This window comes from Akebia trifoliata, unplaced genomic scaffold (assembly GCF_017979445.1).
Source record: "Akebia trifoliata isolate Shusen 1 unplaced genomic scaffold, ASM1797944v1 Contig00346, whole genome shotgun sequence".
NCBI classification, from domain to species: Eukaryota; Viridiplantae; Streptophyta; class Magnoliopsida; order Ranunculales; family Lardizabalaceae; genus Akebia; species Akebia trifoliata.
This window is the reverse complement of record NW_028236973.1, coordinates 814-16,365: the sequence shown is the minus strand read 5'-3', so window position 1 is coordinate 16,365 and position 15,552 is coordinate 814. Positions and strand designations below refer to the sequence as shown.

The following is a 15,552-nucleotide window of genomic DNA, read 5'->3' as shown; positions in this document are numbered from 1 at the left end:
CTTGGAATGGCATGATGGAATGTCTTCATGGTAATCATAGTGATCAACACAGGTATCACCCTCACCAAGACATCACACTCCCTATAAAAACCAGGTTCCATTTCACAAACCTGCACAATTAAGAATAAAAAACGGTTTCTTTGGATGTGTTGTTGGGTGGTGTTGATATTCTTAGGTGTGTTAGGTATCTTTGTAACTTGGAGGTTAGTGATTGATTTGTCTTGTGATTTATGAGATTGTGCTCTTTTATTATGTCTTCATCATGCAATTGTTTTTACTCTTGTTGCAATTTAATCACTCGGGTCGATTTATTTTGAACTTTAGGAATCCATTTTGAACAATTTTGCCCGCGCATGTAATATTGGGTACTTTTTATTTGCCAAGATTACTCTGGAAATACAGGAAAAATGATTCATTAATTACTAATTAGATACCCAATTGGGTTAGTTAATGCATTACTAGAGTGAAGCATCCATGAATTGTTTGAAGGGATTTATCAGATGCTCACACCTAAGTCATTGTTAAAAGAAATTTTTTTATGTGTGGAGGTCATACAGGGTCTATTATATTATATCCAAAAATTTTCAACACTACTTCCTTTGGCATCAAGTTTCTGCTGTTACACTTTCCACATTGTTGGGTCTCATAATAATTATTAGAATGGTGCAACCCATTTTTCAGATTTAATGAGACGTGCTCTTACAAATTCAAGAAGGACTGAAAGAATGAAACAGAATATCCACTTAATTGCCTATAGCCATGTTTTCTGTTAAGAATGTTCATATCCACTCTTAATACCTAAATCCATGGCCTTTTTGATTTTCTTTAATACGAGGAACTACTAATAAAATCATGCATAAACTATTGAACCATTTTTTTCATTCATATATTATCATATTGGTACCAATTTCAGTATTCAATTTCCTGTGTAGGTTCGTCGTGTGCAGATTTCATGGAGACACTTGACAATCTGAAGGCAAGAAACTCAATTTCAGCAACCACAACAATGCTACATCTATGACAACCAAATGGGAGAAGGTTGGGTCTGGAGTGGGAAGCCTGAGTGCTCCACTCCCAATGCTATCATCTTCAAAAATAACACAACTGGGACTAGGCTGAGGTCCTATCAGTTGCTCTGGTTAGTACACTCCTGATGGTGATCAAAAAATTTAGAACATAAATCTTAAGAAAAGATATAGAAATAGATACAATTAAATGGCGAAAACAAGGTTCTCCAAATCGTCGTGATAAATTTGCATTTTTTTTTTCTGTTTTGGGTGTCTTGTTATACAATACTCAATTGTCGGATCCATATTGACTATTGGAGCAATGATTGGTACGATCAGGAGTAGGTCTATTACTAATTTCATCGGTCGAAAAGGAGTAAGAAGAGCACAACACTAACAATATCTAACATACTTAGTATTTTTTGGATCACAAAATTTTAATTTTGTTTCATGGAGTGGAAATAGGCCATGAGAACTGCAGTTGCTTAAAGTGTTGCAGGATGGCTTGCCATATACTTTGCTAAGGTTTGCTTCATCTATCTTAATTCTTTTTAACTTTGAAAATGCTTGGAAGATGGAATTAAGCATATCATCTCCTTAAATGACCTTAAAAGGGACCTTTTGTACTCAACCTTGTTGGAAGACTTTCAACGGGATATGCGATGGGTTTCTTTATCCTTGTCTCCAAGCCAAGTTACTGAATGTAGTTGACATTTCTTATAGAGGTGAAAGTGGTTTCAATCAGGCTATCGAGCTGTCCTCGGATATTTTTTCCAATGTGAAGTTCGTCCAAGAGAAACACTTAATTGGGAAATACTTTGAGGAAATCAGCCAGGACATGGGGAAGTATGTCTTCGGTGGGAAAATCTTGATATTAACAAGGATGTGTTGAAGAACAACGTTACAACACATGGCAGAGACCAACTTTAGGTCTCTGCTCGCTCTCATGTTTATTATCTTTTCCAATGGGTTGAACAAACCAGGCCTGTCTAGCCGCTCTCATGTTCCAACTTTTGGCTGTAATGGCAAAGAGCAACATTGGGGATGGTACATGGTATCATTGTTGTCTCTAGTTTTTCATCAATTATATGTATTAAACTTCAAATATGGTTTGTTTGTAATTCATTCACACACTAATGAGAGGGAGCTAAATCTTGTCTTGAAATTTGATCACATTTGAAACAAAGAAAAACTCGCTAATTCGATGTAAGTCCTTGTTTTTATGATGTAGATCTGCTCTAATGTCCTTCAAGAATCTATGGCAGAACGTTCCACCAAATTGGCAGGGATCAGATCCTTGTGGTGATGGTTGGGAGGGAATCCATTACACCAATTCACATGTCATCTTTATGTAGGTCTTTGTTTTAATTTCTTTTCTATCACTTATGTTGGTTCTTCAATCTTTTCATTTTGGAATACTTGAAATACTTACCCAACTGATTTCATCTCAGACCATTATGAGTATGGGACTAAAAGGTCAGCTGTCCGGAGATATTCAGACTTTCTCCAAGTTACAAGTCCTTTATGTCTTCTCTTTGTAGTTCACTTTCTTCCCCTGTAATAGAAGACTAATTCTATTTTAATTTTTCCGAATAAATTCATATCTGATTACTGATTGATCTATGTAGTAACTAATAATTTTTTTCTTTTTAGGTAAACTTTTTTAACTCCGCCAATGAAAAAATTAAACATTTTACGTTGCCGGTCCTAAGCCCGGATAAAGGAGGAGGGAAAAGGATGATCTAACTTCTTATAATAGGCAATCAAGAGGTATGTTTTTGTATTAAATTTCTAGATAACTGAAATAGCATCGTGGTGCACCATGAGGTGGACTGAACTTCATCGGACTGAACTTCATCCATCTGAAATAGCATCGTGGTGCACCATGGTTGGCTCTCAAGATATTCACATGCACGTAGATTGTTGTGTCCACAATGCTGGACCAACATCTTTTCGATGCCGAGCCTAAGATCCAATAACTGTCTTCCATCTGGGAACCTAGTTTGAATGCTGCACAACCATATTAGGGAAATAAACCATTGGCACAGAAGCTAGGATCCACAGAGATAAATGGTCGACTTGCCTTAGATGGATGGAATTTGATCTGCCTCAGGCGGATCTTATATTTCTCTTTTTTTAAATTTCCTTTCCCTCTTCTGTGTATATCCTATAGTCTTGAAGTCCTTCAAATCCATTTGATCAATTAATATCGAATCCATCTGATCAATTACTTTTTGTGTTTGCATTTGAAGTCTTTTTTATATTATTCATATCAATGTCTTTTCGCTCTTCAGGCATGAAGATTTATCACCCTTATCGATGAGTTATACAATCATCACTGTTGCCTTTGCTGTACAGCAGCGGCTTCTATTGATGATCTATTTCAGGGAACAGATGAGGGAACACTGTTTAATCTGGAAAGGTAAGTGGTCTTGATTGTATTTTCAACTTTGATTGAACCTTCTGTTGTTCAGGCCCCATAATATTAGGGCTTTGACACCTCTTGAAACATGCTAAAATAGGTTGTGCCCATGCTTCTGTTTTCTTTTTTTGGCAATACTTCATATTTCAAGCACTTTCTTAGTTTTAATCGTAAGAGAAGTTTGCCTCATTTTCCAAAATTTTATTTGTGAGAACTTGAAAGGAAAACTTAGGCATTTTCATTGAAAATGCTTTCTTGGTTCTCTAATAGAGACTCGTGCCTAATTTGTCGAACCAGCAGTTTATTTACTATCTGAAACCCAATCTTGTATATTCCCAGCCATGTCTCTCATGGCCTTTGACATATTAAGTCATCACTGTTATCAACATTATCGAAGCCTTCTCCCAAGGATTTTGGTTTGGTAAATGGATCCTGATATTCCTTTCAGTTCTGTCCATTCCAAAGACGTGTCTTCTATTATTGATCCCTTGCCAGCCCCTCTTTTTTTTTTTAATCTCTTGTCAAGACTCTCATCTTCGCTTTTAAAGTAACGAACTAAAATCAAATTCTGCATCTTGATGGAACCTTATTCCATTATACTCTGTTGTCCAAAATAAATAACCGGAGATCTGCTTATAGTCTCACATCTATAGTTTCTGGTTTAGTATTTTGCATAGGGAAATACCAGCTCCTAAAACAAATCTAGTCCCTTTATAGCTTCTAAGTTTTTGCAATCATTGGAGTGTAATGTTGAAATCATGATTACAGTTTGGTATTTGAGTTGGCAATTTCTGCTTATGACATATTAAACAGAACATATCTTGATGTGACACAACAATTTGCAACCACAGAAGAGACAATGATAATAAAAGGTATAACATACCTGCATACTAGGTGACCAACAACTAAAAGTGATGACTTATGTCAATAGAGGGAGCACCATCACACCTTGGATGGTCACTAAGCCTTTCGTGCCCTAATCTCAAAAAGGAGGGAGGGTTTAACATTGTGGTCTGTCAAGTTTCTAGTATTTAATCATTGCTGCATTGATCCACTATCTTTACCGTTGTTTGAGCACCAGTCCCAGTGTTTGTCACCTACATGTCATAAAGAAATCAGTGTTTGTCACCATTGTTTAAACCAGGGTGCCACAAGTGGTGGTGAAATGGAGTCTGCACAAGATTTATTTACACGGTCATAAAAGTTAGTATACGAGACTGAGATTGATCTTGTCATAAAAGTTTTTTCTTGAAGTATTCTTGAGCTAACAATCTAAATTGCACACAGAAATTGTCATGCAGAGTTGTTGCATCTAAAAAGGCTGTACTTCGGGCTCTGAAACTATTGGCCTTTGGTCTTTTGCTTCAAGGTGATGTATTTCATTATTTTCCTTACTGTATAATTCAATATGCGTTTGGTTTTCCTCATTTTTTTTATGCTTTCAAAGTGCATTAGCATGCATATTTTTTGTTCTCAGTTGGTACACAAAAAAGAAAGGAAGCTTGTAGAGAAGTGTTTGAAAATAGTTAATTTTTTTCTAACTCTAGTCAAACATATTAGCAGGAGGCATGTAAAACCCATGTGATATGCTTAAGTCGAGGAATTGCCCTTTAAGAAATGCGACAATCACTTTTTCTATTGCGTTGATAGTAAAATACATGAAATTATTAAGAGTATCGTAGTAAATTTACATATAAATCTTAGATATAAGAATAGTTAAATAATGGAGCCAATGGAAGCATTGTTGAGTTTGGATTAAAAGTTAAATCTTTTCAAAATCTCGGGAAAAAAACTTTTATGAAAAGAATACCAATTCAGTGTTTGAAAAAAGAAAAGAAAAAAATGCAGGAGGCACTTCTATTTTTTTCTTCCCTTTATAACAATTTTTGGGGGATAGAAAGGGAGAAGACTCAGAAGAGGAGATCGACTCATCTCTTTGAAGTTCAGGAACAAGAACGTATTCTTAAAAGACATAATACCCCTTTGGAGATTAAGTGAAAGAATTATTTTATAGGTTTATTTGAAGATTTTGGCTAAAAATTTGTATATATATCTAAGCAGCCCTGTTCTTTACAAGTAGTAGATATTAAATTAGAACATTAACAACTCTCTGATGAATGCCTGCAGCAGTGTAGGAAAATATTCAATCTTATTTCTGATTTGTGTATTTTCCTTCTATTTAGGAGGTTATTTTCATGGACTCTATGATCTAACTTATGGAGTTGATATCGAACACATTAGATGGATGGGTATACTGCAGGTATTTTTTTTCCCACTCCATATGCTACAATTTAGGTCATGGGATCTATTAGCATGGCTAGCTGTTTTTTTTTTTCCAAGTTGGAATTCTGAATTGGTTGAATCTGGTGAGAGTCCAATAGAAACAATATGTTTTCTCTGGATGAATCCATGCCAGAAATCAATGTTAAGTACAAGTACTGTTAACTTGCAGCATTTTTTGCCTTCAATTCATGGAGACTAGCCATGGAAATACTAATACTATTCTCTATCCCTTTGTTAGAACACTGGTGTTATGTGATCTATAATCACAGAAATGGCCATTAAACAGTGTTCACATTTGAGCTTGTTTCAGTTTGTGTAAGCTTATTTGTGTCTGAAAATTTTGATTAACAAAAACATGCTTCTTCACAGAGAATTGCAATCGCTTATCTGTTTGCTGCACTATGTGAGATTTGCCTCAAGAATGATGATGTCGTCCATACAGAGATATCCTTGTTGAGAAAGTATCGGTTCCAGTGGTATGTTGCTTGGATAATTACTGCTATTTATATATATATATATATGACACAGATCTCATTATGCTATCTAGTTTCCCATTGTTTATTTATTCACAACTTTATCAATATTTTTAACTGATCATTATGCTATCTAGATGATGGGTTGCCCACTGACTTTAAGTGCCATCGAAGTTGTTCGGTGTTGATGATGTATCATCAGGTCTACTAATTGGGTGTCCTTATTGTGGATTATATTACTTACTAATTCTATTGATAAAGGAGAAAAAACAGATCTTTGTTAAAATTCAGGAAAAAAAAATTATATTTTTTTTAAATTTAAAAATTGACCTATTGCGGCGGATACTAAAATCCGCCGCTATATGATGTATATTTTGTTAATTGCAAATTGACCTATTGTGGCGGATCTGAATATCCGCCGCTATAAGCTGTATATTTTATTAATTAAAAAATTAACCTATTGCAGCGGATATGAAGTTCCGCCGCTATATATTGATTATTCTATTAATTTAAAAATTGATCTATTGCAGCGGATCCTAAGATCCGCCGTTATATGTTGAATATTCTATTAATTTTAAAAATCGATTTATTGTGGCGGATAGAAATATCCGCCGCTAAAGATAGTACATTTAACAGCGGATCTTATGTTCCGCCGCTACATTTAGCGACGGAGGATACAACGTCGGATCTAGTTTCCGCTGCTCATCGCCGCAATAGCTTCTACTGGCGGAAAGATTGCCATTTAGCGGCGGATTTTTCCGCCGCTATAGACCAAAAATGTTGTAGTGTAGGGAGTGATTAATATTGAATGGAGGTATATAGATTTCCTTTCAAAAAGACCCAAAAGATTATGTCAACGATATCAATTGTCTTTATAGGCACCGTCTTTCACATTGCTTATATTGTCAACAAGTCAACAATCATACGACATGATGGAGTGGGTGTTCTTGATGAGAAAGGATGGATCTCCTTGCGTGCATTACCATCAAGGGTATCCATTGTCTTCTGTATATATCATTTTATTTCTAATTAATGTTGTTGATATGTCAAATACACAGGATAGGATGGAGTGGACGCTCCATAGCAAGATTATGGAAGATAATGGGTTTTGATAGAAAGTGGATGATATTTAATCGACATTGATGGATTTCTTTGCATCATTCAGAAGATTATGTCAAGGATGTTAATTGTCTTTATGCACCTCAACTCTTATGCTTTTAACGATCCTATCATATTAATAGAAGCATTCGAAAAGGTGGAGTGGTCATTATAAAGACAATGGATTAATTTAATAGTAAGTCACTAATATTAATTGAATGGAGATGAATACATTTCCTTTCACCATCAAAATCACCTTTAGATATACATATTGTTTTTTTTTTTTTTTTCCATTACTTTCAATATTGTTGACATGTCAAAAACACAATAGGATGGAAAAGAAGTCCTCAAGAAAGGACATGGAGGCAATTAATTTTGATTGAAAAGTGAATAATATTGAATGAAGATTGATGGATTTCCTCAAACGATCGATAATATTACGTTTAGGATATCCATTGCATGTCATCATCATTTGCCTTATTTTTTCCTTGTTAATATTACCAAAGACTTGAATCGGTAAAGATTTATGGGTAGTGTGTATTTGGTCAACCAATAAATTTCAAAAATAAAAACTCAAGATTCTTACAAGGGAAGATGCATATTTGGGTGTTGCGATTTTTTCTTAATCAACCAACATATAATGACAATCTCTAGTATTACCTTAAGGAAAAACTTGACAAGAAAATTCGACGGGTCAAAGCCCATAAATTTTAGAATCAAATTTTGATGGCCTATGATCGTTGAAAATTTTGATGTTCCCCAATTTGACAGCTTAGAGCCATCAAATCTCTCCCATTCTCCATTAGTTTGATGATTTCAATCCATCGGAAAAAAAAAAAAAATTGACGATGAAAAATTCAGCGGACCATAGGCTTTTTCACGTTGTGATATGATGGCAATCTCTAGTATTGACTTCGGTTTTATAGTTTTTGAAATACAAAGCGAATTCTTATGAGTTACAAGTCATCAATATTGCTACATGACTTGGTCTGGCGTTTGCATAACAAAAGACTGGGAGGGTTGGCCTAAACTTGGTGACAAATTTGACTATGAGGTTTGGCCTAAACATGGTGAAAAAGATTTGAAACCGGGAATATAGGATTGGGAGGATTTTTATACCCTAGCAAGTGGCTTGGGCTCTCTATCAAACCAACGTAGCTCCCATGCTTGCTGGGTTCCAAACTTCTGTTCTTCCAAACTGCTCGCAGTCCCTAAGGAAGTGTGTACTATCACATTACGCTCAAGACTGCCTGCTCTATTCCCCCTTTCTAATTATGAGCCATTAGAACTCTATGTCGTGTGGCCCAATTGACCTCACAGTTTTTATTGTTTAATTGCACACTACAAAAACACAAGCCTTTACTGACATATTTTTCACGGCAGCTAAAATAGGCGTGTACACTATAAGAAAACGAATTTTTACTCAATATGTTCTTTGTTAAAAAAAAAAAAAAATTAACACATATTTTTCGTGGCGGCCAAAATAGGCACCACTATATATATATAGTGGCCAAAATGTTTGTAATAAAAAAAAATTAAAAAAAGCCCACGAAGCTGCGATCTCGAGCTCTTTCTTTAAGTTGTGAAGCTGCGATTGTCTTCTTTAAGACTTCCTCAAAGTCGTCTTCGAGGCTTCCACCATCTCCTTCTCTCTCTAACTTTGAGGGTTTCAAAGGATTTTTCATGTTTCAGATCTCATAAATTGTGACTTTTTTCTTTTTTCCTTGTGTTTCCCGAAATAATCATCAATTTTCGTTTCTGCATTGTTTCAGATCTCATAGATTGTGAGTTTTTTTTTTTTCATTTTTTTAAGCAAATTTGTTTTTGAAACATCGATTGTGATTTTTTTAAGCAAATTTGATTTTATTATTTGGAAGCATCAATCGTCCTTACCTTCCATAGTTTATGGATTTCAATTGTGCGTATTCGATCAGAGGTTGAAGGTTTAAATCCTAATTTCGATTAATATTATAGATTATAGTTTCACTTTATTTTTTTTTATAGAATTAAATCCTAATTTCAATTTAATCATTTTTTTTATAGAATTTGATTTGTCTTGTTAGAGGGAAAAACATTGCAAGTGACCATTGGAAAGGTTGAAGATGACCTACAGAAGCTGCAAACAAAGAAATTTTTTACCCTCATTTAACTTCTAAAGAATTAGGTGTTGTATGTTTTTTGTCAAAATTTAAACTTATTGTCCAATGTTACTTGTATTATAACAACATTTCTTAGAATTTTAAACTTGTAGTTTTGTTGTACAAGGAAATTTCTTCCCTTGCTATATCCTTGTTATTGTGCTGTAAGGTCAGTGTTACCAATCAGAAAAACAATTTATTTATTTTTATGCTGTCATTCCTGAGGAATATGTGTTGATTACTTTTATTTTTATTTTTTATGGTTTAGATCAACAATCTTTCCTAAATACTCCGCATTGGATTGAGGAAGTTCGCACAGAATGTGGTAGTGATGTTATTATTGTTCTTGTTGAGAACAAGACAGACCTTGTGGACAAAAGATAAGGTTCGACTTTCTTGTTAGAGCTTTATCTCTAATGTCATCTACTCATGCATTGCTTTGATCTTTTAAGGAGAAATGGCCTTCTGGTTGGCACTATAGATTAAATGAGTCCAACATTGATGGTTACAAGTAATGTTTAATTATAGCTTATTTTTTGTCTGATATTGGGTTGTTGTTCCATTTAGCCTATTTTTTATATAATGGATGACTTAGGGGTCACATGATGCATATTGGGGACCGAATGAAGCCATGGTGCCATATCGTATCCATCTTTAGTGTTTTAACGCATAGTGTCACCCCATGCTATGCTTTAGTTCTGCTTGTTAGGGAATTACTTGGCCTATGCACACCAAGCAGCCCGTAGCGATGAGCACTGTCCATGAGGTTTGCGATACAACCAAATCCTTCCATAGGAACCATCTGAGAGAAGGTAGAGCTTTTATATCCATGCCTTAAAGGTGGTTGAAGAACAATAGCAATTGCTATTCTATGAGCCCATTCTGTCCAGGGCAAGCTCAATCCAGTATTTACAATATGATATTTCAAAATTGTAACAATAAAACAAAGAAATCAAACTGAATCCTAAAATAGGTTGGGTGTGCATATGGTAGAATTTCTCAGCTGAAATAGGTTGGGTGTGCATATGGTAGAAGACTTCGGCTCTAGACAGGATTGAACAGCTAGAGGAATAGGATTCATTCAGCCAACCCAAATTTTAAACTTACAAGTCCTCCATTCATTTTTATTGTTGTTCGTATGATTTCTATACTCTGTTGTCATTGGCTTCTATGTATCGAGCCTTGATTTATTATTGAACAAGGGAACCATCTTCGTTATTTATATGTTCAAGCAAATGTTTTCTTTCATTTGTCAACTTCTATTTCCAAGTTCTTCTCTGATTTTTTTTTTAACAAACACCTTTGTTCAGTAACACTCAATAGAAACAACAATAAATAGCTCGTAAAACTTGATAAAGATTAACCCTCCCCCCCTCTTTTCCTATCATTCTTTCAATCTGAAAAGGAAATCTTAGGATAGGGTGAAGCTTAACTGTTTACTGAAATTGAAGGAACTTCTTTTTTACCTTAGAGGGTCAAATTTAATTTCTTCCATCATTGACTTCTCTCATTTTTATAATTACAATGAGTTTTACTTTTTTGTTTTTTTCAATTGATTTTTTTTTGTTTGAAAGTTCTGTTGAATATACTGTTTTTTGGGGACTCTTTTAAAACATCCTAATTCCTACAGGCTTCAACTAGACTTATTCAAATGTTTAATGTTTTAGATTTGATGTAATTTAGTAAACTATAACTTTTTACTGATGTCTCTGTGTCAGATTAGTGTTTTGAAACAACTTCATAACTTGTAATCTAGATCTTCACCTTACTTATTGAGAAGTGTTCCCTTGCAGTTACCTCTTCTATTTATTTTTATATGAAAAACCCAATGACGTCACTCCATTTATTCTTTCTTAATCTTATCTCATTTTCATTTTTACCGAATCTTCTTTGTGTCTCCTCATTGAAGGAGAAAACATTTTATTCTCATTCAAAGTCTCTGAACCATGTTAATTCAATATAGGGTGTTCTAGAAAACTGTTCTCATAAACTGGAAGTTTCATTGGAAACAAGGATGATTTTCAAAACAAATGAGTTTTTTTATTTCTTGACTTAAATGCATATTAACAAAATGTATAATTTATGGATGTTATATACAAAAACTTATACCTATCAAAGATACTCTCTGTTGTTGTTTTTCATCATGTTAAGGAGTTATTTTCATTGTAATATTTCTGAATGATTGAGTTGAAGCTCATCTATTCCATGCCTTCTTTTGTCCTCATCAGCCATCTAATTCATGTTTTTATATCATCTAATCCATGCCTTCTTTTGTCCTCATCAACCATCTAATTCATGCTTTTATATCATATTGCCTTCAATGATTCTAGTCCATGTGAGAAGGCTGTTGTTTCTGTAGCCCTGGGTTTTGGATTTCAAACCAACTACCAATCTCCATTATGATGTAGAGGAAACTAGGCTTGTGTTGCTATGTTCACATCATGAAAGAGATGTTATATGCCTACCACACACCCTATGACCGTGAGCAAAGAAATCTTAGTGGATTTGCACCACTCTTGTAGGGTAGAGAAAGCAACACTTGTTGAAGGTAAGTGAGAAAGCAATAATGGTACCTGTTAGCTTGGATTCAATTCGAATATCTTGTTTGTAATGCTTCTCAGTTTTCTTAGGTTGGCTTTGGTTCCTTAATTTACTTCTCTTTTATGCTTATTTTAAGCATGGCTCACTAATATAATAAATCACAAGACTTGTGTGTGTGTGAAATTGAAAATTGATGAGCTTTTTATGGTTCTTTTGTTTTGTGTTGGATTAGTCATTCTTAATTAGGATGATATTGGCGTAGGTGGTGGAAGTTAGGAGAGAGAAAGGTTATTTCTTTTAATCGTGTTGGAATTACACAAAGGGAGACATAGGGTGTCACAATGACATGGTAGCGCACACGTAACCATAGATGCTTTCTACGAGATACGTGTAAAAAACATCTACCGTCAGGTGCACACCACCATGTCATTTGTGTCACCCATGTGTCACTCCAGCATTAGTGTTTTTTTTTTTTTTTTTTTTTTAAATTTCTCTCCTTCACATGTCACATTTATATTAAATCTTTGAGCATTTTGTATGTGTGTGTGCTTTTTTTTCAAGAAAGCTTGATTCAACACCTTTTTGTATGATGGGAAGGGCTGTCAACAATTAGGTCTAGATTTGATTGGGGGTTAATCTGGTATCAATCCAATGAGGATCAGTACAAATCCAATAAGCATTGGATAGAACTCTTGTCCTTTTTATCAGATTTAAATAATATAATCCAAATCTGATCTAACGACAGTCATATCAGATCAAACCCGATTTGATATACAAAATCTAAATAAAACATCATAAATTCAATAAAATATAAGATACAATTTATATATTAAATTTGATCTGATCATTTATTGTGCACAAAGTGTATATTAAATCACTATTCCTTCCTCTGAAACCCTATTCACTCACATTAAAATAAATAAAAGGATTGCGATCCTTTGACTCCTTAAGAATAACTCACCAAAAAAACACATAATCCTAAACACAAAATCTAATGATTGAGATTTATCCTTAGGATAAGGGTGGGATCATGAATTTTTTTGATGAGTCATTCTTAAGAGTCGAGGGATCCTGACCCTTAAACAAAGGACACAATAGATATTCTGAAAAAGATGAATCTTCAAATCTTCTCTCCCCCATCTATATTTGAAACTATGAACAGTGATATAGAAGAGTTTTCTTCTTTTTGAAGGACAGTTGGAGTTTGATTTGGAGGCCTTCATCTCTAAATAATAGAGATTTGAAGGCCAGCAGGACTTGTTTTAAGGGAGACATTGAGAAGGATCAAATCCATTAAATGGACAACAGTGGCTTAGTCAAACACATAATAGATACCACCCTATAACAAAGAATTAATTTTAGAAAGAAACAACAAAAATAAATGTAACAAATCCACTACAACCCAATAAATAAATAGATGATAGATAGATAAAATAGCAACACCTCAATTAAAAACATCATAAACCACCCTTTCAGGGAGACAGATAAAGACCATAAAACAAGAAAGAAATCATATCTATCACCTACATTGTACCAAACACTTCCAACATAGAAAGTTCCTCAAGACCTCAAGTTATGTAATATTATTTCACTGCAACCATTCCAACAGCAAGTAGGGTGAGTAGGTAGGTAGGTAGAAGCAAGCCACTGAAGAAGACGACGACGATGCCAAAAACAATCACTAACACATAACAAGGTGACTAAAGACCCTGCTCAATGAGATAATCGCCAAGCCTCTCAACAATAATGTTGCATTGGCCAGGTGTTAGAGGCTTGTCATAGACACCAACGATCAAGACAAGAGTAGTCTTCTTGACAAAGACACCACCAGAACCCTGCAAATGTAGTATAATGCAACCACAGCATAGTAAGACATCAAGTTCAACACTAGTTGGAAAAATCTAATATTGGAACCATCCCAATGATTATCCATTTCAACCAAATCCCTTGAGAAAATTGTTATTGCAACTAGGGTATAAAATTGTTATCCATTGCTACTCATTCCTCTGTATTTTGGTCTTGCCAACTGTCTGTGATTGACATGTTCAGATTTTTGACTTTTCCATTGGCCATATTATACATAAATGTCTTTTTTTCTCGGGTCAGCTACTGCAATGTGATTGAATCATGTTTGTTTATTTTGTCTAAGTGATGTCTTCTAGTATCTTTTATATATTTGTTGCTTTATTCATGATATTTCATTAAAACATGGATTACGATGTTGTACCAAATATAATGATTGATTTCATTCATTTTTCTATTGCACTTAACAATCGATTGCTGAGTTTTTTTTTTTGGGTGTATTAGTGTGTTTGTTAAGAGTCATTTTGCTACTAGTGCTCTTTCTTGTATGTCATGGTCTTCAATCATCCATCATTGGAGGCTTTTGTTGCTTCATCAAAGGTGTGCAATTTTTCTGTATACAATTATGTTTTGTAAAGATGAATATGCCATCAATACGTATGTATTTTTAATAAGTGCCATTGATGCAGATTTTTGTTCTTTTCAAGCTGAATGATTGAGAACATGGCCTAAGACTATCTATTTTTTTGTTTTGAAAGAATTATTTCTTTGGAAAATCTACCTCAGTTATGAAATCATTGGCAGGTATGTTTTTTTTTTCCCCTAATAAGTATGTTGTTTTTCTTTTTGATTATTTCCTTCATTCCAGCTTTTTGTTTATGTGGCATTCTTGTTAACCTTAATACTTTCTCTATTTTATCCGCAGTCAATGTGGATGATGCCATGGATGATATTCTGCGCCAATTCAAAGGTGTTTCGGGTGGTCTAATGCGTAAGATTACAAGTTCACCCTCATTGCCTTGTGCCCCTACTTCAATTTCTGGCAGAAATTTGTCCTGGAATGGGGATGAGATGAATAAAAGTTGCAATGACACGGAAATATCACAAAGCTACCATGACATGGAAACATCACATAGCTTGTCTGATAATGAGGAACATTACTTCGATGGAGACCATGGCAATGAGGAAGTAGTGTCTGGTGTACAAGTTAATGGATGGCATTCAGACAATGAATTGAACTCAAAAAGCTTCCCACCCCGGGTGATTAAACGTGATGAACAATCCAAAGACTTGAGTTCTGAACAAAATCGAAATTCAGAGGCGATATATGGAAGGATGGGATCAAATGGAGCCTCAGAACTTGTGGAGGATCCAATTGGAATGCCATCAGGGGTATCATTTGTTTATCGAACAAATTACAAATTCTTTCTCATTATACTCCTTAATAACTTGCCTGTAGTCCCTTCAACAAAATTTCCATTATACTTCTAACATTGGTTAGATTTCTGATTCTAATTTGGAAGTCGTTCTGTCATCTTTTCCAGTGGACTCATTACTAGAGGAATTTGGTGTTTGGATATTTTTTTAGCAAAGCTATAATGGTAGAATTTCTTAATAGACAAATATCTCATTGGAAAAAAATTTCTAATAACTGAACTTAAGAGTCTTAGTTAAATATAAAAGGTTTGAAGTCTTTAGAAAAACGCGCTTTAACTTGAAAATCGGTCTCCATATGGAATAATCATAGGCTTACATAAGAAATCCATTTTGGTTTGTTTGTTCATTTT

General features: G+C 34.4%; 1 protein-coding gene and 1 long non-coding RNA gene across 15 annotated transcripts; both read left to right on the top strand.

Moving 5' to 3' along the window:
• Window positions 1-4,714: 4,714 nt before the first annotated feature.
• On the top strand, window positions 4,715-6,306 carry LOC147381575 (uncharacterized). Its single transcript, XR_015174477.1, has 3 exons — window positions 4,715-4,798; window positions 5,613-5,689; window positions 6,082-6,306. It is a non-coding gene; the product is annotated as an uncharacterized LOC147381575 (long non-coding RNA).
• A 2,498-nt stretch (window positions 6,307-8,804) lies between these two features.
• On the top strand, window positions 8,805-15,299 carry LOC147381574 (uncharacterized). 14 transcript variants are annotated; one of them, XM_086430237.1, is made up of 6 exons: window positions 8,805-9,067; window positions 9,690-9,806; window positions 11,752-11,969; window positions 14,270-14,365; window positions 14,524-14,569; window positions 14,691-15,299. In XM_086430237.1, exons 4-6 carry the CDS (start codon window positions 14,318-14,320, stop codon window positions 15,254-15,256), a joined length of 660 nt encoding a protein of 219 aa, XP_086286363.1. In that variant the 5' UTR covers window positions 8,805-9,067; window positions 9,690-9,806; window positions 11,752-11,969; window positions 14,270-14,317; the 3' UTR covers window positions 15,257-15,299. The 14 variants fall into 14 exon arrangements, with proteins under 14 accessions (XP_086286363.1, XP_086286362.1, XP_086286364.1 ...); XM_086430236.1 differs by having other exon boundaries at window positions 8,805-9,590; XM_086430238.1 differs by lacking the exon at window positions 11,752-11,969.
• Window positions 15,300-15,552: the final 253 nt, after the last annotated feature.